The sequence below is a fragment of the Danaus plexippus genome, chromosome 31, assembly GCF_018135715.1.
Source record: "Danaus plexippus chromosome 31, MEX_DaPlex, whole genome shotgun sequence".
Classification (NCBI taxonomy): Eukaryota; Metazoa; Arthropoda; class Insecta; order Lepidoptera; family Nymphalidae; genus Danaus; species Danaus plexippus.
The window spans coordinates 884496-907458 of NC_083558.1; the positions used below are offsets into that span (position 1 = coordinate 884496).

At 34.2% G+C, this 22963-nt stretch overlaps 1 protein-coding gene across 1 annotated transcript; it reads right to left on the bottom strand.

Moving 5' to 3' along the window:
• Positions 1-630: 630 nt before the first annotated feature.
• LOC116778409 (uncharacterized) lies at positions 631-21519 on the bottom strand. The gene is made up of 9 exons (XM_061525829.1): positions 21340-21519; positions 6960-7040; positions 6302-6802; positions 5156-5340; positions 4278-4381; positions 3925-4077; positions 3629-3720; positions 3293-3450; positions 631-3075 (listed from the first exon to the last, which is right to left on the bottom strand). The coding sequence occupies exons 2-9, from the start codon at positions 7021-7023 to the stop codon at positions 2197-2199; spliced, it is 2136 nt and encodes a 711-aa protein (XP_061381813.1). The 5' UTR covers positions 7024-7040; positions 21340-21519; the 3' UTR covers positions 631-2196.
• Positions 21520-22963: the final 1444 nt, after the last annotated feature.

The following is a 22963-nucleotide window of genomic DNA, read 5'->3' on the forward strand; positions in this document are numbered from 1 at the left end:
TGAGAAAAATTAATCTCAACGAAAAACAAACGAGATTTTTTTTATTAAGCATAAAAACTAAAAGTGATCGGGCATTTTTTTGCTAATATCCATAGACTAGACTCTGTGGCATAGAGTGTACTCCACATTATACAATTTGAATACGCGCCTGCTGTCTATTCAAAATCCAGAAGGTTATTTCAAAGCAATAAATACCTACACCAAATCAAACGCGGACTATGCCTTACTAAGGAATTTTCTATCCTAAAAAGTACTTTTTTATGACAACAGCCCACGCCTTTCCTTGTTAGCCAAAAAGGTGAGACTAATAATAAAGGCGGTTGTCTTAACCTTATTTGAACGTTACTACTGAACACATACAACGCTGCCACCCCGGCGATGTCTGTTCTTTCTTTCGTTTCTTTACAGAACATTTGACTAAGGTAAGACGAGGTGATATAACCAGTCAAGAAGTACTTTACTTATTTTGATTTGATAGCTTTACGACAATTAAGATAGGTTATAACGTGTTAGTCCATTCCGTGTAGTTCCAGAGGAATCGAGACGGACAAGTTGTATGGTACGAAGAAGTAGACGATAGATGGCGCTGATCAATGACAAGTATTACATTGTAATAAAAAAGTATGAGAATAAAGATTGATTTATTTATTTATTTCAATGCAAGACATTAAATAGTTAAGTAAATAATCTTATATATATAGCAGAATATCGATTACGCTAAACAGGACACTTATATGAGAGAGCTGGAAATGAGGGTAGTTTGAAATTTATAAAAATTCTATTAAGACTAAACTAAAAATATACGAGTATTTACATAAAATTAACTGTTAACTATTAAACTAAGAGTTAACTAAAACTATATTAAATTTAATTAAGAAAAAGCGTTAGTTAATGTAAATTTTTTCACACCCTAATTTGGCAACACTCTGCATTCTGCAAAAGTTCTGATGTTAATAATTGATTTAATGTAAAAGATCTTTTTTAATACATATAAATGAAACTAATATTATTCGGTTATGCTACGAGAATTTTATTATTTCAATGTCAGACATTCACATCTCGTCTGCCCGTGATCAAGATTGCTGAAAGTAACCGAAACGTCGGGATTATGTAGTTTTAAAATAATAAAATCCGGGGAATTTTTCCGAAATATATTAGATTCATTTATATGAATAAAACTCGCGAAAGTCTCAGATCTCATAACATATAAATTGTCAATTGTCCTTTGAGTAAACTTTTCATTTAATTTATCAACATCTTTTGTATTTAAAACAGATTTTTTTTCGTAATATCGGAACTTCGGTTAATATGAGAAATAAATCGGTTGAATACAGTCATTTGTCACAATTAAATCTTTAATGTCTTGAAGTGGAAACTGGTCTTTAGTACGGGTTCAATTGAAAACTATCGTACGTCCAGTGACAGACTATGAAACTGTCAGTAGGGAGTGCATGGTAACTTAACCTTAGAGAGAGAATCAAAAGTTTGAGCAATAATTTTTTATATTTTGAGCGATTTTAAATCTTATTGAATAAAGCAAAAGGATTAAATTAAAACATCACATAACTCACCTTAAATAATCTTCACTGATATATTAATTATCTGTGTGAACTCATTTAAGATACAAATATTTAAACATTGGCTGTTTATTGAAGTTAAACGTCCTCGACCTCCAACCAGGTTGTGTTTACGTTCAACGTTCTGGAGGGGGGATAGAAGGAGACAGACAGTGGGGGGGGGAGGTCAATGATGTTAAAGTTTGCATTAAAACAATGTTAGTTCACTAAAAATCAACTTCTACCCCTTCTTTTTTTCTCTAGCTTATATTTACATACAAACTAACAATAAGTTGTATACACACACAGACAGAACAATTCATTCAAAAAATATATATATATATTTTCTAATTGGACATCGGATTCACTTCTTTAAAATCTCTAATCTTACTAAATGTCAGTTTAATTACCGTCCGCTAGATGTCGCTGTTCGTAAAAAATTTAATTTTCATTAAAACTATCACATATCAGTATTTTGTATACACATGTACAAGATATAAATATCAATTGTCATAGTTGTTACTAAAACAAGTCCAAACACACCTACCTACATAATGTATCTGTATATTGGCATTATAAATGCGGTATCAGCCAAGCGGCATACAAAAAATACTTCAATGGCGACCAAATACAGATTATATCAAGTCTGCCAGATGTTGCCTATGTAAGGTCTATGAACGCTGTCCTCGAAGTAATAATGGGGGCCAATAGTCGAATCTTCTGTATCGTCCCCTCTGTATACTGGATTTCGGTAATTTTCATTCTTTAGCGGGTTGCTGGTTGTTTGTTGATACCATTGGTTATTAGGCCGGTTATAGCTACTTTGTACACTGTCACCATTTTGTCTGTTGTAGTTATTTTGTACACTGTCAACACTCGGTCGGTTATAACTACTTTGTACACTGTCACCATTTTGTCTGTTATAGTTATTTTGTACACTGTCAACACTCGGTCGGTTGTAACTACTTTGTACACTGTCACCATTTTGTCGGTTGTAATTATTTTGTACACTGTCCACACTTGGTCTGTTATAGTTATTTTGTACACTGTCAACACTCGGTCTGTTATAGTTATTTTGTACCCTGTCAACACTCGGTCTGTTATAGTTATTTTGTACACTGTCAACACTCGGTCTGTTATAGTTATTTTGTACACTGTCAACACTCGGTCTGTTATAGTTATTTTGTACACTGTCAACACTCGGTCTGTTATAGTTATTTTGTACACTGTCAACACTCGGTCTGTTATAGTTATTTTGAGCGCTATCATTTGGTCTATTTTGGTTGTTTTGTCCACTTTCACTGCTATGTTCGCTGCCCCATTGATTTCGGTTATCCATATTTAAATTCCCCCCATTCCTGATCTCATCACCGAAGATGACCTTGGCCACGAAGGGTATTTGGACGTTGGCGTATATAGCTGGTGTGTCGATTGCACCACACGCTCTACCTGTCGACGTTACAGCGACGACCCTCCAGGAGCAGCCCTCTCGGAGCTGTGCTGGTCCGCCCGAGTCACCCTGATGGGATGATGATGGTTTTACTTACTGTATAGCAGTCGCGGATAGGATTTATCCCATGGTTTACAAATTTTACTGGTTAATACGAGGTAGTTAGTGGCTAGTTAAGATTGTTTACTGATCGGTTAAGTGGGCATCCTAAATTAAACCAACTTTATACTATTATTACTATATATATTTATATATATATATATACATATGTATATATATTCCTCACCTGGCAGGTGTCCCTGCCTCCTCTCCTGTCCCCGGCGCAGGTCTGGCTGCGGTCGGGTCCGCGCGGCAGTTTCCGGGACTCCCCCAATACTGACGCACACTCCTCCAGGCTCCACACCGGAAGTGAAACACCTCTTAGCAGTTCGGACTCATCTCCACCTGGTTTAAAATTATATAGGTAGAAATATAACTAATATTTTCGGATACTTTATTTTAACAACATACTCCCGACGTTTAGGTTACTGCAGCAACCGTGATCACGGCCAGACGAGTACGTGATATGCTCACGGTTGCTGTATGTTACGTCGTGAAGGTTCTATATATATATGTTTCTCACCAAACTCCGTCTTCCCCCAGCCTGTAGCGATGATGTGTTTCCCAGGAGCTGGCGGTACTCCCAGACAGGCCGGCTTAATGACGGCTGAGAACCTAGTTAATCAAATATATATATGTATATATTGAAATTAATTCTGTTATATTAACTGCATATAAGTTAATGTTTACCGAACATATGACCAAGAATATATATTTTTTTAATCAATTTTCGTTGGACCTTCTTTTGTTTTATATAGCTGATATAAAAAAAACAACGCCATATAAAGTTATTGTCCAAAATATTGAAAATAAACTCACTTGACATTTTTTACCATCTTGACGATGGCGATGTCGTAGTAAGACTGCGGCGGCCGGTACTTGGGGTGTCTGGTTACTGAGGACACGCGGAGAACTATCGCCCCGGGATCGTCACGGCGAGAGGATCCGAGCTGGACTGCTCGCGGAGGACCGCTGAGTACAATGGAAATAGCCCGTTGATACGGTTTTTTTAATGAGATTCTTTAATGTTTCTTTTTATGATCTTGGACTTGTAGACTTAGCTCAGGAGAGGTGAGTTTTTTTGTTCGCGGAGGAAGTTTCGCTGATTTATATGAACAATAAACGATTTCGGATGTATTTGTGTGAAACTGTGCTAGGGATGATATATGCACCTGACAACGCTGTCGTCTTTGTCCTGGTAGGCGCAGTGAGCGGCTGTGAGCACGTACCTCTCGCTCACCAGGGAACCGCCGCACTTCCACAAGTAACCGCCAGACTGGAGATGGACGGAAAATAACTTGAGATGTTTGATTTAAATTTTGTTAAGATTTCATCATTGCCAAAAAAATTGCAAGTATAAATATCAGTGACACAATAAGTTGTTAAGGAATTATTTTTAGAAAGTATGTATAAATGAAGCGTATTTCAATTAAATAGTTTTTTTTATATATTTTTTCTTTATATTAAAGCAGAGGATATTATTGTATAAAAATTTATGTACGCTTTGTGTGTGTGAGTGCGTGCGTGCGTGCGCATGTGTGTGTGTGTGTTATTTTATATAAATAACTTGTACAAATTGTTACAAAACAGTATCTTTGGCACGGACTAAAGATACTGTTTTGTAACAACATATCGTTGAACCTACGATCATTTGAGAGTATGACAGGGAATAGCACTTTATTTATAACTAACGACCAGACCGAATTGCATCCGATTAAAATACGTTTATAACAGCACCAAAGTCAGATTTATATTCTGTGGCCAAAATTTTATATGTAACAGCTGTCGTCAAGTTACTGCAGCACGAACGTGGGCTGGCTCGACCTGGAAAGTACCCTCCTGTCACACGAGGTAATTTTAATGGCTGCGTCCGATTAGTGAGAGAGACGGTTGCCCTTTCTCTTTCCCACCCTTTCCCCTCCCTCATCCGCAATCAAGAGTGACAAAGCACCCGCAAAACTATATTGCGGATGTCCATGGGCGACGGTAGCTACTTCATCAGGTAGGCCGTCTGCATAAAAAAAAATATTGTCCATGGTATTCAACTTACCCGCATTCTGGTCCAACCCAACAACGCCATGTGTGGGAACTGCTGTATCGTGACTACGCTCCCTCCCACCACGAGCGGCACGGAGCGAGCACAGGACGACACGTTGACGACAACAGGACGTGGTGATGGTACGAGGGGTATGGCTTCAACGCGAACAGTGTCCAGAGATACGTACTGCTCACATTCTGGAATATTTTTGCTCGTGTGCGGATAATCATATTTCATATTTGACCTTTAAGTCTTAGTTGATAAGGTTCAATTTCGATTGAAATGTTTTAATTAAAATTTCTTCCTACCCTCGTGTTGGTTGCTCATTTACTAAAGAGGGTTTAAATTCACTACAGATTTTTTCCGTTTCTCATCTAACACTAGAATAATTATTTGCAGTTTTTCTACGCATAAAGTTATTTATATAAACTATTAATAACATTGTATTGTTGGTGACCTTGCAAAGAGTAACTATGTCTGAAATGTGTTTAAATTAATGTTTTAGCAATTACTAAACTTAGAGCATGTTTTGATGTAAACATTAAAATGAAAATGTGGCTCGGAAAATAGCTTGTGATTATTATTTCACATTTTAACCTATCGTTTAAATTGCCAGAAATCACAGACGATACACTACATACGTCGCGTTTTCCGTTACTCATTCAATAACGAACTTAAATACTGTAACGTATGTCGTGTAGCGAAGCAAACTGAGACTAAGACTACGGGATTCCAAAAAAAATTTTTTTTTTTGCGGTAAGTGACAAATAACAAGAGTAACTTACATTCTCATTTCGTCTACGTGATCATAGTTGCTATGGAGTAATCGACGAGTTTATATATATATAGTAAAAATAAAAATACGAGACACACTCAAAATAATGAGATCTAAGATTTTCGCGAGTATTCATTTAAATGAAACTAGTATTATTTAGATTTACTACGCGGATTTTTATTATTTAAAAACTACATAGTCCCGACGTTTCGGTTACTTTGCAGCAACCGTGATCACGGGCAGACGAGGTGTGAATGTCTGTCTGCAGACTATGTAGTTATCGGGATTATGTAGTTTTTAAATAATAAAATCCGCGTAGTAAATCTAAATAATACTAGTTTCATTTACACTCAAAATAGTTTTAAATAGATTATTGAACTGACTTTTTTCCGTAACTTCCATGAAACGCCTCCTCTCCACCGTCGACATGTAATCTTCGTCCGGTCCCACGATTAATTCGGGGGTCACTGTGTTATCGTCGTGCGGCTGAAGCCCAGCTATTGGTCTAGGCGCAAACGACCTCGTCACAGGCCTATTCGTTATAGGCGGACCGTTCACTACCGCGGGTTTGACTCCCGGGCGCGCGAACGGGTTAACCGTCGTGTGTTTGACCGTGTCGTAACTGATGATGGAGTTGTAACCATCGTCGAACGCTATTTTGTCCGGGCCATAGTTCTCTTTAATTTTTTTGGTCTTATTTTGGCTTCGTCGGTTGCTTTTTGGTGTTTTACGTATTGCTTTCGCGGTTGTGAGTTCTGAACTCTGACCCAATTTCCAACTTGCGTTCTGCGTTCTATTTGTGTCGAAGAACCTCGTGGTCCTAGTCGGTTTTGTTGGTTCGAAGATAGGCCGTAAGGTCTGAGGTTGGAACGCTGATAGGAAATCTGAAATAAAATATGAATACTATGCAAATATATTTAATTATTTTTACTATCACAAATTTGAAGACATCTAGACAAGACTATGAGAAGAATAGTTAGATTATGATTTTTATTCTCAAGGAATGTCTTCCATTATGTCTCCAAATTCACTGGTACTTACCAAAGAGCTGAGCTCTCACGTCAGCAAAACTGATGATGAGCAGAACGGAGATAATCTTGACCATTTTGACATCATATGGATCTGAAATGCCAAAAATTTAATACACTAAGAGCAAATCCAGAAATTATTAACATATTAAATTTATTACATCATCAACATCATCATCGTCAGCCTATTGGGGCCCACTGCTGAGCAAGGCCTCTTCTCACATGGAGAAGGTTAGAGCATTAATCACCACGCCCGCTCGAGGCGGGTTGGCGATTTTAAACTTATAATATGAATTTATAAGACCAGGTTTCCTCACGGTGTTTTCCTTCACCGTCCGTCAGTGGTGTCTAAATACTCTTAGAAAGTGCATGTGACTCGGAACAGATCACATTGGTACTTGCCAGGTTTCGTACCCGCGCCCTCACCTGAGAGGCGACCCTGCAACCTACCATGACTATTTACTATAAAAGATTTTTTCCTAATTTTCTACGACTTCAAATTTAGATGATAATATACGTAATTCACAAGCTACTTTCTCCTGCGGCTTCGCTCACAAATTTGAGATACTTCTTTTGTGACAAATCATGAATTTCTGCCGGATATAACTCGCCTTAGGCTAAAACCTTACACATTATACGATATTTTTATTATTCAATATAGATTCCCGTTACAGAAAAGTTGCTGGTTAGAAGCAATGTCCCCGGTTTCTTCATAAAAAACAGGTACTAGATGAAATAGCACTTTTAATAGTTTGACCCTAAAATTAAATCACATTTTAACTAAAGGCTTTTTAGTTAAATTTTAAAATGTTTAGTTTGACCATAAAGCAATAAATATATAATTTTGTATGACATTCAGTTTAGAACATTCATATAATATATTGACTTCAAAACCAACTTCACTTCACTCCGTCACTGTTATTGCGTATTCTGAGACGAGATTGTTTCTATACTTCTATTATATTATATTATTTTCCTCTACTTCATCTACTGGGTGTAAAAGTTTCAGCAAAATCAATCCAGCTATACTGTGGAGGACCCGAAACTATTTAACATAGTGATATTATTAACAAATACATATATATATATTCCGAATAGAGGTTATCTATGTACGAACATATAAATAAAAAAATACTTCTTCTCGTACCTTCAAAAGTTAAAAAACATACGCTAATTCATATTAATTAAGATATCAATAATATTTAAAATCAAATAACTTCACAGCACTGTAACACCGACACCGACAGTTCGATCGTTTGATTTCTGTAACGCGTATTAAGATATAAATTTGTACTTAGAAATATGTAATTGCAAACGAATTGATCTTCATTATCGTTACAACCGCTACGTGAACTGGTTTCTGTGTGATGAGATACAAAAACAATATGTTTGATTCAGTTCAAATAATTACGGCAATAACATCGCCCGACTCTACATAGCGGTTCGGCAAAACTGTTTGGGATATGACAAAAACTCTCACATCTCGTCTTCGTGATAACGGTTGCTGAAAAGTAACCGAAACTTCAGGAGTGTGTAGTTTTTTACGAAAATAAATCACGCGCAGTTCATCCGAAAAATACTAGTTTCAGTTAAATAATATGTATTTATTCGCTTCGATGTTTATTCGAATAACTTAACATAAGCTCGCTGTTTATAGTTTCGAAAGGGGACAAATTTTATCTCGTATATCCTTACGGACGTTGGACAGCTGATAGCAATGGCAAAAATACTACTATATGTAAATAATTTTATAAAAATATTATGAATGATTTTTGATAATATTTGAATATTCATCATCATCAGCCTATCGGAGCACACTGCTGAGTAAGGCCTCTTCTCACGTGGAGAAGGTTAGAGCGTTAATCACCACGCTCGCTCAAGGCGGATCGGTGGGTCCATACAGCTTCCTCATTCGTGAATCTTAGCGCGTGTTAGTATAACTACGTCTGCTTGATGATGTGGATGAAGATTTTATCGATTAGATGAATGAGATTGTTTATTTTAGATATAGATGAAATAGATAGTCTGAGATAGTGAGATAAATCTTTTCAGTTAATATTAATAATAACACAAACTGAGAATTTATTTGTGTATGTATTTTTCTTACTTAGCTTTATAATTCCCGAAAATTCTCATCGTATATGAATTTATGTTTAAATGAAAAAAATCTCTTGATATATTTAAATGTATAGCAACAAACAATTTTTCCGAACAGTTTATTTCGCAAAATTATATAATATATATATATATATATATATATATACCTACTCTGTATTCAATCAATCATCATCAGCCTTGCGCTATTCAAGTAAACACCAGTTTAGCGCTCAGAGGGATGTATACAGGGTGTTAAGACAGTACATATAGTAACCTGCGTCGCGGGCTTCTCGTATTAAATAACCTACATACAGACAGCGCCATCTGTTGGGGTAGTTTGTGAATCTAAAACATGTGGAGTGTGACACAAGTGACATACACACGTACAGTAGAACTATATATAAAGACAAAGTAAAAAACGAATTTCTTTCTTATCGCCAACCAGGAATCGAACCCGCGAATCAAACACGCGTCTCTCAAACCACAACAACTCGCTATTCTAACATTTTAAAACGCATTTGCGTCTTAAATTTTTAAACGAAAATGGCCATCAACCGTAAGTATATTTTGATTTAACACATCCGTTGGTCGTTAAGTTTTTTATGGGCATTTTTTTTTTAACGCGAAATTCATTTATATGTAAAATATTTTCAATGATTCAAACGTATATATAATGATGTGATATTGATCAAAACTTCTTTTGAACAATTTTTTTTTTCTGATAACAAAATGTGTTATATACGTACACGTGTAGCATAATCTTGTTTAGATAGACCTATATCTAGATCTATACCTAGACGTATCTTCGAAGAACAACGGATAATTCTATTTTGGCAATACGTAAAAATTTATTCCACGTAAAATGAATGCAGAAGTTATTGCTATAGACAAAACGTTGGTATTGCTTATATCTCTATGCAGATGATGCGCGAGACGATACTTCTATGAAAAATAACTATAGCTTTAAATATCATCTGAACGATCAATATTCGATCATAATCAATTTATTATTTCTATTCAATAGTATAATATAAACGTCACTATGTTTAACATTCAGTGACGACACGCACATTGAGGAGTGTTCACGGATCGATGTATTATATGTGTGTGTGAGTCGTGGTAGTGTGTGTGATGTTTAACATTCAGTGACGACACGCACATTGAGGAGTGTTCACGGATCGATGTATTATATGTGTGTGTGAGTCGTGGTAGTGTGTGTGATGTTTAACATTCAGTGACGACACGCACATTGAGGAGTGTTCACGGATCGATGTATTATATGTGTGTGTGAGTCGTGGTAGTGTGTGTGATGTTTAACATTCAGTGACGACACGCACATTGAGGAGTGTTCACGGATCGATGTATTATATGTGTGCGTGAGTCGTGGTAGTGTGTGTGATGTTTAACATTCAGTGACGACACACACATTGAGGAATGTTCACGGATTGATGTATTATATGTGTGCGTGAGTCGTGGTAGTGTGTGTGATGTTTAACATTCAGTGACGACACACACAGTGAGGAGTGTTCACGGATCGATGTATTATATGTGTGTGTGAGTCGTGGTAGTGTGTGTGATGTTTAACATTCAGTGACGACACGCACATTGAGGAGTGTTCACGGATTGATGTATTATATATGTATGTGTGTGAGTCGTGGTAGTGTGTGTGATGTTTAACATTCAGTGACGACACGCACATTGAGGAGTGTTCACGGATTGATGTATTATATATGTATGTGTGTGAGTCGTGGTAGTGTGTGTGATGTTTAACATTCAGTGACGACACGCACATTGAGGAGTGTTCACGGATTGATGTATTATATATGTATGTGTGTGAGTCGTGGTAGTGTGTGTGATGTTTAACATTCAGTGACGACACGCACATTGAGGAGTGTTCACGGATTGATGTATTATATATGTATGTGTGTGAGTCGTGGTAGTGTGTGGGATGTTTAACATTCAGTGACGACACGCACATTGAGGAGTGTTCACGGATTGATGTATTATATATGTATGTGTGTGAGTCGTAGTAGTGTGTGTGATGTTTAACATTCAGTGACGACACGCACATTGAGGAGTGTTCACGGATTGATGTATTATATATGTATGTGTGTGAGTCGTAGTAGTGTGTGTGATGTTTAACATTCAGTGACGACACACGCATTGAGGAGTGTTCACGGATTGATGTATTATATATGTATGTGTGTGAGTCGTGGTAGTGTGTGTGATGTTTAACATTCAGTGACGACACGCACATTGAGGAGTGTTCACGGATTGATGTATTATATATGTATGTGTGTGAGTCGTGGTAGTGTGTGTGATGTTTAACATTCAGTGACGACACGCACATTGAGGAGTGTTCACGGATTGATGTATTATATATGTATGTGTGTGAGTCGTGGTAGTGTGTGTAATGTTTAACATTCAGTGACGACACGCACATTGAGGAGTGTTCACGGATTGATGTATTATATATGTATGTGTGTGAGTCGTGGTAGTGTGTGTGATGTTTAACATTCAGTGACGACACGCACATTGAGGAGTGTTCACGGATTGATGTATTATATATGTGTGTGTGAGTCGTGGTAGTGTGTGTGATGTTTAACATTCAGTGACGACACGCACATTGAGGAGTGTTCACGGATTGATGTATTATATATGTATGTGTGTGAGTCGTGGTAGTGTGTGTGATGTTTAACATTCAGTGACGACACGCACATTGAGGAGTGTTCACGGATTGATGTATTATATATGTATGTGTGTGAGTCGTGGTAGTGTGTGTGATGTTTAACATTCAGTGACGACACGCACATTGAGGAGTGTTCACGGATTGATGTATTATATATGTATGTGTGTGAGTCGTGGTAGTGTGTGTGATGTTTAACATTCAGTGACGACACGCACATTGAGGAGTGTTCACGGATTGATGTATTATATATGTATGTGTGTGAGTCGTGGTAGTGTGTGGGATGTTTAACATTCAGTGACGACACGCACATTGAGGAGTGTTCACGGATTGATGTATTATATATGTATGTGTGTGAGTCGTGGTAGTGTGTGTGATGTTTAACATTCAGTGACGACACGCACATTGAGGAGTGTTCACGGATTGATGTATTATATATGTATGTGTGTGAGTCGTGGTAGTGTGTGTGATGTTTAACATTCAGTGACGACACGCACATTGAGGAGTGTTCACGGATTGATGTATTATATATGTATGTGTGTGAGTCGTGGTAGTGTGTGTGATGTTTAACATTCAGTGACGACACGCACATTGAGGAGTGTTCACGGATTGATGTATTATATATGTATGTGTGTGAGTCGTGGTAGTGTGTGTGATGTTTAACATTCAGTGACGACACGCACATTGAGGAGTGTTCACGGATTGATGTATTATATATGTATGTGTGTGAGTCGTGGTAGTGTGTGGGATGTTTAACATTCAGTGACGACACGCACATTGAGGAGTGTTCACGGATTGATGTATTATATATGTATGTGTGTGAGTCGTGGTAGTGTGTGTGATGTTTAACATTCAGTGACGACACGCACATTGAGGAGTGTTCACGGATTGATGTATTATATATGTATGTGTGTGAGTCGTGGTAGTGTGTGTGATGTTTAACATTCAGTGACGACACGCACATTGAGGAGTGTTCACGGATTGATGTATTATATATGTATGTGTGTGAGTCGTGGTAGTGTGTGTGATGTTTAACATTCAGTGACGACACGCACATTGAGGAGTGTTCACGGATTGATGTATTATATATGTATGTGTGTGAGTCGTGGTAGTGTGTGTGATGTTTAACATTCAGTGACGACACGCACATTGAGGAGTGTTCACGGATTGATGTATTATATATGTATGTGTGTGAGTAGTGGTAGTGTGTGTGATGTTTAACATTCAGTGACGACACGCACATTGAGGAGTGTTCACGGATTGATGTATTATATATGTATGTGTGTGAGTCGTAGTAGTGTGTGATGCTTATTTTATACAATTGAATACATTTCTAGTACATTTCATTTCAAACAATATATTTATACCTTTCATTTGGATATAATCTAGTCCGAGTTAAGTTCCACGTTCGTCAGTTCTCGATATTTTCTTAAAAAAATCTTTGGTATCATTCACCCAGACATCGATACTGGTTTTATTCGCCGGTAAATTATACGGTTGTCTGGGTTTTTTTTTACCCGACGGGTGTATGTGGTCATTTGGAGCAGGTTTTTCAAAACTTCTTGTTTACATAATTCATTTATACATTATTTATAATTTATTAAAATTAACCTAATTGCTTTCAAAGCTATTTATGAATAAAAAAATGTTAATTGCTTTTATTACGTAATACATTATATACATATAATATATATACATATAATATATATACATATATATAAATATATATATCTCGAACACTGACAAATGTTGATGGATTTTGACGATAAAATCAAATCACATAGTAATGACTTTTGTTACCTGGACAGAATTACTTTTATTAACAGGTAACAACATCCCCCCACTATTGTACACCATGCACCCAACGGAGAGGATGTGTGAGACTCGGCCTGGAACATGCACCCACCCCATCCCACGTATACCGCACAAAACATAAGTAAATAAAATTCTTCATGAAACTCATATAAGCGTATTGACTTTAAATATTTTTATTATCTAACTGGCGGTATTAAACGCGATTTATCGATGTTTCAAACGAGAATATCCATTTGAATAAATTATCGATTAACATCAATAAAAAAAAAGTCCCTCGCTGCGGACTGTTCTGAATTTACATATTTGTATTATTGATGTAGGTGTTCAAATTTAATTCTACAATAACATAACTTATACATTATTATAACACATAGTATATAATGTGTCCTTCAGTCCGTGTAGTTCCCGGAACGCTTCGTGACAGTTGTATTGCTTGAAGTAACGCGACACGCGATAGATGGCGCTGACGGTAGGTTCACGTATATTATATTAGCACATTATGTATTTATTTCTGAATTAAACTAAACATTAATAATACATATGTAATAAAAAAAAATACCAAAAGCTATCTTGGATGAGCTATTTTTAAATGACATTTTATTTCTCTTGTTTACGCCCAGCATTGTCAAAAATAATAAATATATATTATAACAGACATACATAAACAGACGACCTAGGTGATGGAAGGTACTCATCATCACCCATGGACACCTGCTACATAAGGGATGTCGCGGATACGTTGGCCACCTTTATGATTGAGGGAGGGGAATGGGTGGGAAAAGGGAAAAGGAAAGGGTGGGAATAGGGAAAGGACATATTTCATAATATTACATTATAACGAACACAATTAATTTATACAATAAATATAGTATTGCTAACATCTTAATTACATATAATTATACCTTCTGACAAAAGCTAATGGCATGCAGCCAATACAATTCTCTGTGATCATTTTACACCGGGACTGCGACTGCAATTTTATATAGAAATTAATTCAAATAATAATATAATATATATATAGTAATATTTTAAAAACATTATGGATTGTATATTTACGAGCCTTTATCTGTATATCATTTTTAATAAAAAGTTATAGGCGACGCCATTTTGGATTCAAAATGGCGTCCAAGATTGCGGATCTGATGAGGTTAAATAAAATAAAATATGCTCTTTAAAAATATCATTCTTATACATCCAGCTAGCTACCTATCATTTATATCTGTAAATTTTCTATATAATATGTTAAAGTACGGTTTGCGGTTAAGTTTGTAATTTAATTAAGTCTAGAATAGTATTGAAGTTATTAGTGACGTCACAGATGACTCAGTCTCATGATAGTGTTTTTATAATAACAAATTCAACCAACCGAGAGGGAAAAAAGGAGGGTTATGTATAAATTTGTTTTTTTAATATATATATAATACCATTTACTTTTGTTATTATCTAAGAAATATTTTAAATCGTAATTAAATATCGTTAATTGACAAATATATATGTGTAATTTTTTTTGAAGCGTTTTAAAGTCAGTAAATCAAAGATAACCTTACTCGTCGTTTCACACTATACACGGATAGTTAACAATTATTTATTCACATTATAGTATTAATGTTGGTCAATGTATGATAAACTGCAAACGTCTCGTATGTAGTGAAAATGCAAACACGTGTTAAGGATGTTCAAAATCATGTTATAGGAGGGATTTGATTTTATTCAATATAAGCTGTGTACCGTGTCTTCGTTTGAGTTGACTATCTTCAAGTACGTTTTCCTCTAACACTCCTATCATCAAATGAAAGTTCCATTAAAATAGTTCCAGCTTTTTAAAAACTATCATCAAAAATATATTAACTTTATGCCCTTATACTCGTATATTATAAAAAAGTAATAATTGTATGTGTCGGAATATAAAGCAATCAATAATTGCTGAACCGATTTTGATAAAAAAATCATGTTATTAATAAAAACTTGATAAACAGAAGTGATCAAAGAAAATTCCACAGACAACGGTTATTTTTTAAAATATATTTGTACTATTTTTTTTTATATATATATTTAACTTGTATTCAATTCTAACTTTAATCATTTAACCGTAAATTTTAACCGAACTGGTTTATTTTTATCATAACTGTTATAGCTATAATTTCGTATGAGAGAGATTCGTTCACAAAATATGTTTTTCAAAGTTAAACTGGTTTGGCTGGGCCGTTTAGATCTAAGGTCGAATATTAAGGCAGGCAATATTGGCAAATAATCTACATTAATATATATATATATATATATATATATATATATATATTAATATATGTAATTGTATTGTCTGTGTTGACATAAGGAATAATACTCTTTACGTACAGAAAACATATATATTTTTTGTATATCCGTCTATTCGTTACCTGTAATCCCTCTAACGGCTCGACCGATTTTGAAGGGACTTTCATAAGCAGATAGCCGAGTGACTTGGACCGTTTTAACGTTTCGATTTAATATATTTTTAATGATATATTAAAAGAAAAACTACTGTATTATATAAACAAGGAATTTACTAGAGACTGATTGTTTCAAATAAAATAATCTGCCTGTATACATTTTTTGCTTCACTTAGTAATTACTAATTTTTTTTGCATTCAACTAATAGGCCTTTAATAGTTATTGGAGTGAAAAAACTGATGCGACTTCCAACAAGGTTGCGTTAGACGTTCAACGCTCCTGGAGGGGGGATAGATAGAGACGGAGCGGGAGTAAGGGCGGGTCGACTGTGTATTGTAAGCAATGTCCATAGAGTTTGTCTTAAAAAAGCAATTAGAGTTCACAAAAAAAATGATTTCTAGGCTTTCCTATTTTCATTTCCACTCCAAAAGTGGAAGGACTTCACACACTATTTCTTTGTCATTATTTAAATTAAAACAACAAATTAATTTAAGACTTTGTTATAATTTTTAACGTTATACCCTAACACGATAATTATGTAACCGTTTTAGACGTTTTAAACTCTCTAATGAACTGTTCTTACTAGTAACAGTTTAAATTATAAGTTAACCAAACTAATATTACAGTAAAATCATATTGTTGTCAATAACATTGATTTAAAACTCAATAAATGTCGTTATCGAGACTGTATTAGCTTTATCAAGACTATAGTACAGATAGCGAGACCCTGTTGCCCTTTCCCTATTCCCACCCTTTCCTGTCATCTCACTATTCCCACCCTTTCCTAATTCCTCTACAGTCAAGGTCGGCAGCACATCCGCAATATCCCTTATATTGCAGAAGTCCATGGACAACAGTGACTACCTTCCATCATGTAGACTGTCTGCTCGTTTGCCACCTTTCTCATAAGAAAAAGCATAAAATACCGTAAATACGTTAGCACTGATAGTTTGACGTGTGAACAAATGTAGACGGCAATACGAATATATGTATCAAATACTTAAAATACGTCAAATTTTAATTATTACCCCAAGCGTCTATAATCACACAACACACGGAGCGTTTCCAGTTAATCTTGTTCACGTTTTAATAAAGTAACTTTATGATTGCAAAAACTCGAGACGCCACGTCCTTAGTGTAAGAGAAACTCGTAGTAAGAAATTTGTTTCTTAAAAATTTTCCACTATACATTATGTTATAAATATAAACCACAAAAAAAATTGTTTTTGTATATTATATTTTTTTTACAATAACTTCGTTAACGTAATTAATTCAAAGTTAATGGTCTGTGACAGACAAACAGTAAACAGAGACATAAATTAGGGAATTAAAACCATTAAAATATACTATCGACTCTGCCTGCGACTTCATCTGAGTGGAGATCGGAATTAAGTTAAGGGAGGGTTATAAAATGTGTTGATATATGTTCACCAACCGTCAGCGCCATCTATCGCGTGTCGCGTTACACCACACAATACATCTATCATGAAGTGTTCCCGGGGCTACACGGACTGAAGATACATTATATACTATGTGCTATTAATGTATGAGACATATTATTGCAAAGTTACATCAAAATCTATACAGCATCAGTACAGTGTACATAATGCTTCAAACAACAAACAAGATAGTAATTTCATTTTTCTCGTTACCTTGAAAGGTAATATGCGAGTGTTTAGCCTATACCTATATTTATACCTTCTCATTTTGCAATACAGTTGTTACTCACAAATATGTATATAATACTATAATTATCTCTCGACTTTGTTCAATATTATATATATATATATATATATGTATAGACGATCACATCTCGTCTGCCCGTGATCACGATTGCTGAAAAGTAACCGAAACGTCGGGATTATGTAGTTTTTTAAAAATAATAAAAATCCGCGTAGTTTATCCGAAAAATATTAGTTTCATTTAAATATTCACAGTATCCTTAACACAAGTGTGTATATACCACATACTAAGCCTTACACGTCTCTCATTCGATAATACGTTAATACTATTTAGATGAACACATCCTCTTCCGCATTTTATTCAGTTTAAATATAATAATATACATATTTTATAATAAACATTAAAACATCTTCATATATATAATTCTACTGTACGTGTGTATGTCACTGTTTTGCGTCCCAGATGGCTTAGATTCACAAATTATCCCGACAGATGGCGCCGTCTGTATGTAGGTTATTTAAATTAAAAACCCCGCGTCTTAGGTTACTGTATAGATCGTTTTAACACACTTTATACATCCCTCTGAGCGCAACTCAAATGTTCACGTGTATGGAGTTGCGGGCTAAAACTAGTATATATATATCTCATATAAAATCTTCATAGACTATTAACCTTCAACAAAAGCGTCCAAGTTGAACCTTTAAATCCGGTTTAGTTGAGCTAGTTAACTGAAATGTTATCAATTTAACCGTTACTATGTTCATTAATATATAATATTGACTTTTTAAACCAAAATTTTCGGACTTGATCACGGTCACTTAATATTACATAACCGAAACGTAGGGTGTGGGTAGTTTAAGAAGTTAAAAGTAACTCGTAGTACATTTGAAGGCATTAGTTTTATTTGAATGAATGCTCGAGAAAATCTTGGATCTCGTTATTGAATATTGAATATTTGCTTATTCTGAGTGTCTTTAGTTTGAACAACTCCTGACTGCTTCATGATGATGGCGTGTTGAAGGAGGACTGTATCTATCAGGAGTATTTTTCCATTGAAGGTGACGCACCCTTTCTCTATAAACCGATTTACTTTGTATCGAGAAGTAAATAACTGTGTAATTTTGGAACTACCCGCTCAATATCGACTTGGTACTCGTCGGAATTTATGAACGATAGTGAATTCATTAAAACATGAAAATGCCGGTAATTTATGTTTAATTTTCAAAACTACGTTTAGTTATTGTGACCCAAAGAAATGTTATGGTCTACAATAATAATAATAATGAACTAACTGTTTAGCCGACTTCAAAATTAATAGTTCTGTATTCGACCACATCCGCTTATACGTTACCTTTTTCTGATAATCAATATTTTCCAATGAGATTATTTTACATAGAAGCCCAATTTTTTTTTTAATTCAATTATATTTTTAACTGTCATACCACTAGTTAATGGTAAACCGGTTTCGATATGGCTCTCGCATTCGATAGATTTGTTTAAGGAATTGATCATGTATATATGTATGTCCATTACCAAAGTTAAGTTTTTTATTTCCGATCTAATGACGAAATGAAAGATTACAATTTGTGTTACGGACTTAAAACCGGGCTAAAAGTATTATTAAAATAACACTCGTCGTTGCCTGCGACTTTGTCTGAGTGGAGCTTAGAATTATATTCTGTTTGAGACTGATAATGTGCGTTAATACTTAATATATATGAACCCACAATCAGCGCCATCTATCGCCTGTGTCACGTTACTTCACACAGCACAACTGCTGTCACTGATCACGTGTTCCCATCGGAACTATACCGAATTCGGGGTTAAATTATAGCTTATGTCCTTTTCTAATATCTGCGCTACATTACTGTAATGTTTCATCGAAATCCATTTAGCCGTTCTTATTTGAAATAACAACAAACGTTCACAAAATCGCAAGCGAAGTCACGGATTAGGTTAGGTTATCTAACATATTAAAACATAAACGTGAGATTTGATACAAAATATATATTTTAAATCTTTTAAAAATTATCTTATATTTTATATATAGACATAATTAAGTTAATGTTAACAAATACTACAATTATATTGTAGGTGTTCTGTATCCTTGTATCCTCTTAATAGATAATTGTAACGAACAAAGTTATCGTAAATTACAGATAATTTTATGTTAGTTATAATTTTATTTATTATAATATTAAACGTAAACAAAGCTACGTCTTGCATATATTCATTAATATTCATAACTACCTTGCGTTTAGTACGAGTTGGCGTGGATGACGTTATACTGAAAGTTTAAAGTACGTTGTGGCGACGAGATCAAAGACTATCGCTAGTCATTTAAATAAAACTAATATTTCTTTCGGATTTACTACGAGTTATTTTATTATCCTAAAAGCTAAATAATCCCGACGTTTCGGTTACTTTTCAGCAATCCTGATCACGGGCAGACGAGATTTGAAGCGGGTGAATTTTAGTACATCGTAGTAACCTAACAACTAGTTTATATGGTCGAACTAAACACGGACAGTTTGTAGTTTTTTAAAACAATCGTATATGAATGAGGAAATCGTAACTGCGTGTAATAAGTTAGAAACTCGTAGTTAGTGGACATTACATTCGCATCGCCGTTTTATTTACAGTCGTTGAAACTTTTCGTTTAAAACTGGACATGCACTCGTATTAAGGGTTGTTATTGAACTTAATAGTATAAATGTCTTTTCTGATGTATGAGTTACAGTGTTGTTAAAAACACAGTCTGCCGATTAAATACAATGGCATGCTTACAACATGTTTCGTAACTACATACGCAGCGTTAACACTTTTTCATTCATAACTTCTAACAGTATTAACGTAGGTTAATGAGAAACGCGAAACGCTTCGTATGTAGTATATACAAACTTGTCATCATAAAATACAAGCTCGTAATAACATTATTTAAACAATTGATTTTATAGTTTTGCGAAATTTTACTATAAAACTCTCTCTCTCTCTTCAGCCATAAAACTATAGTCAAAATATTTTAGTCTTTTAAACGATAAAATTGAATGTTAATAACAAAAAATCAATATATATCTTTTTTACATTTACGTATAGACTAGAGGCATTCGCTTTAAATGTCATTAGTGAAACGAGTTGTCTGAATTAATACCAAGTTTTTAAGATTCAATCCAGATCTTTCTATTTTTAAGTATATTCAGTGACCATACATTTTTTATTTTTTGGAATGATTAACAAGAAAATTATTTATTTTACGTAAATTTCAATGTTTGTGGTCTTGCAAACACTGCGAGAATACGAGACCAATTTTGCCTATATGTCTCGCCCACTCAGATATAAAAAAAAATTGTTTAATATGTTTGATTGTATCTACTTATATACAGATAAACTATATATATATATACATACTAACTAACAATAACAAAAAAAATAATATAAGTTTATCAATTATTTAGATTCGATATATTTCTAGGTCAAAATCATTTCATATTAAATACGGAAAAATAGCCAGCTATGAGACACCAAAAAAACAATCTCCAATTGTTTTAAAATCATGCAATAGTTATAAAGATATTTTTTTTCTAAAAACCATTTGTATTCTAAGTAAGAATATCAAATGTCCAACATTTCTTCAATGTAAACATGATCACAATTTAAACACGTTCAAATCTAAAACCTTACTTACAATGTTATAAAGTTTTCACAAGCGGCACAGTGACACTTGTAAACACGTAAACTGCTAGGATTGTTTTATAATATATAAAGAACAGTTAATTATAGCAATTACTATTATCACAAACGCTTAAAACGGTTTTTTTTTCAACAAACCGACGCCACCGCTCATCGAGACGTCAAAAACTACACTGAGACAGAACGGCATCAATTTTTAAACGCAAGCCGTGAATGCGAGACAAATAACAGATAATTAATGATTTAACCAACTAACTATAAATTAATTTATATTTTATAAAAATAAATATTTCATAAGTATTAATATTTTTAGTCGATTGTAATAAAACGGTTTGTTTAATTCTAATTTATATTAATTTCATATAAATAAATACACATTTTCTATATTATTTTCGTTCTTTAATTTCGGTGTTGCCATATTGAGTCACTCGATTAAAACACGGGTTTAAAATTTAATTATTCTATAGAAATAGATATAATTTGAAATAATAATAATGAAAGAAAAAATAAACTTTCAATATTTACACAACTAATGAGTGTACTATGGACTCAAAAAGAACAAAATTAAAGATTTTATGAAGTTGCTTATAATAATATAATATGAATTAAATACGCATTATATTTATTTATTTAATTGAAATTTTCAATAAAAATTGTTAGGTACCCAACAGTACCCTTACTATAAGTTCGCATTATCAGACTAAACACGAAAAGTTTGCAGTTTTTTGCGAATTACTATCAATTATGAACATATGTGTAGGTACGCAGATGGGGTACATCTTTAGAGTGAGTCACCATCGTCTTTTAATGCGTGTAACGTAACTTTACCACACACGTATAACTATCGGTTTTATTTTAAAACAATAACAATATACATTAAATAGACAAAGAGAGATATTTCTCACTATATTGACCCCATGAACTTATGACAATGTTGATTACTGGGAAAAAATATTATTAATAATTTTTACTTATTCCGCTTATGAATGTTTCATCGGTGAAAAGGTTTTTCCCATTTTTTAATAGTCCTCCGAACCTTTGCCCTTTTCGATAATTGCCAGTGCATACTTTATTTCAATGATGCAGAGTTCAATTTTGCTTAAACATAATTGCTATGTGTTTCCTTCAAGACAGGTTTGGGAGTTCGTTAAAACTTAAAATCATTTTTTTTTTTTTAATAAAGATACATGACCCAAACAGGTTCGTAATTTGAATAAGGAGTTCCTATAGTTATTTTATTTTTAATTAATGCCTGAGAATAATATAAACAACTATGTTTATTTATTTGTTTTTATCCGACTATTACTTATACTAATAAGTAAATATTCAAATAAATTCTTTGCTAATAAAACTATTGTTTTTGCATTTACCGAATACGCTTGTTGAATGTATGTTTAGTAGAAGTTTGTATACACTACATACGAAGCGTTTGACGTTTCTTTTAACCTACGTTGATACTATATGAGAAGTTATGAATGAGAAACTCTTAACTCTACGTTTCTAGTGTGATGCAAACATAGAGTAAGGTTCTATTTAAATGTACGTACATTAAAGATTTTCACACATTACAAAAGTAATAAATAAAATGATTGTCTAATAATATTACTGGATTCAGATGA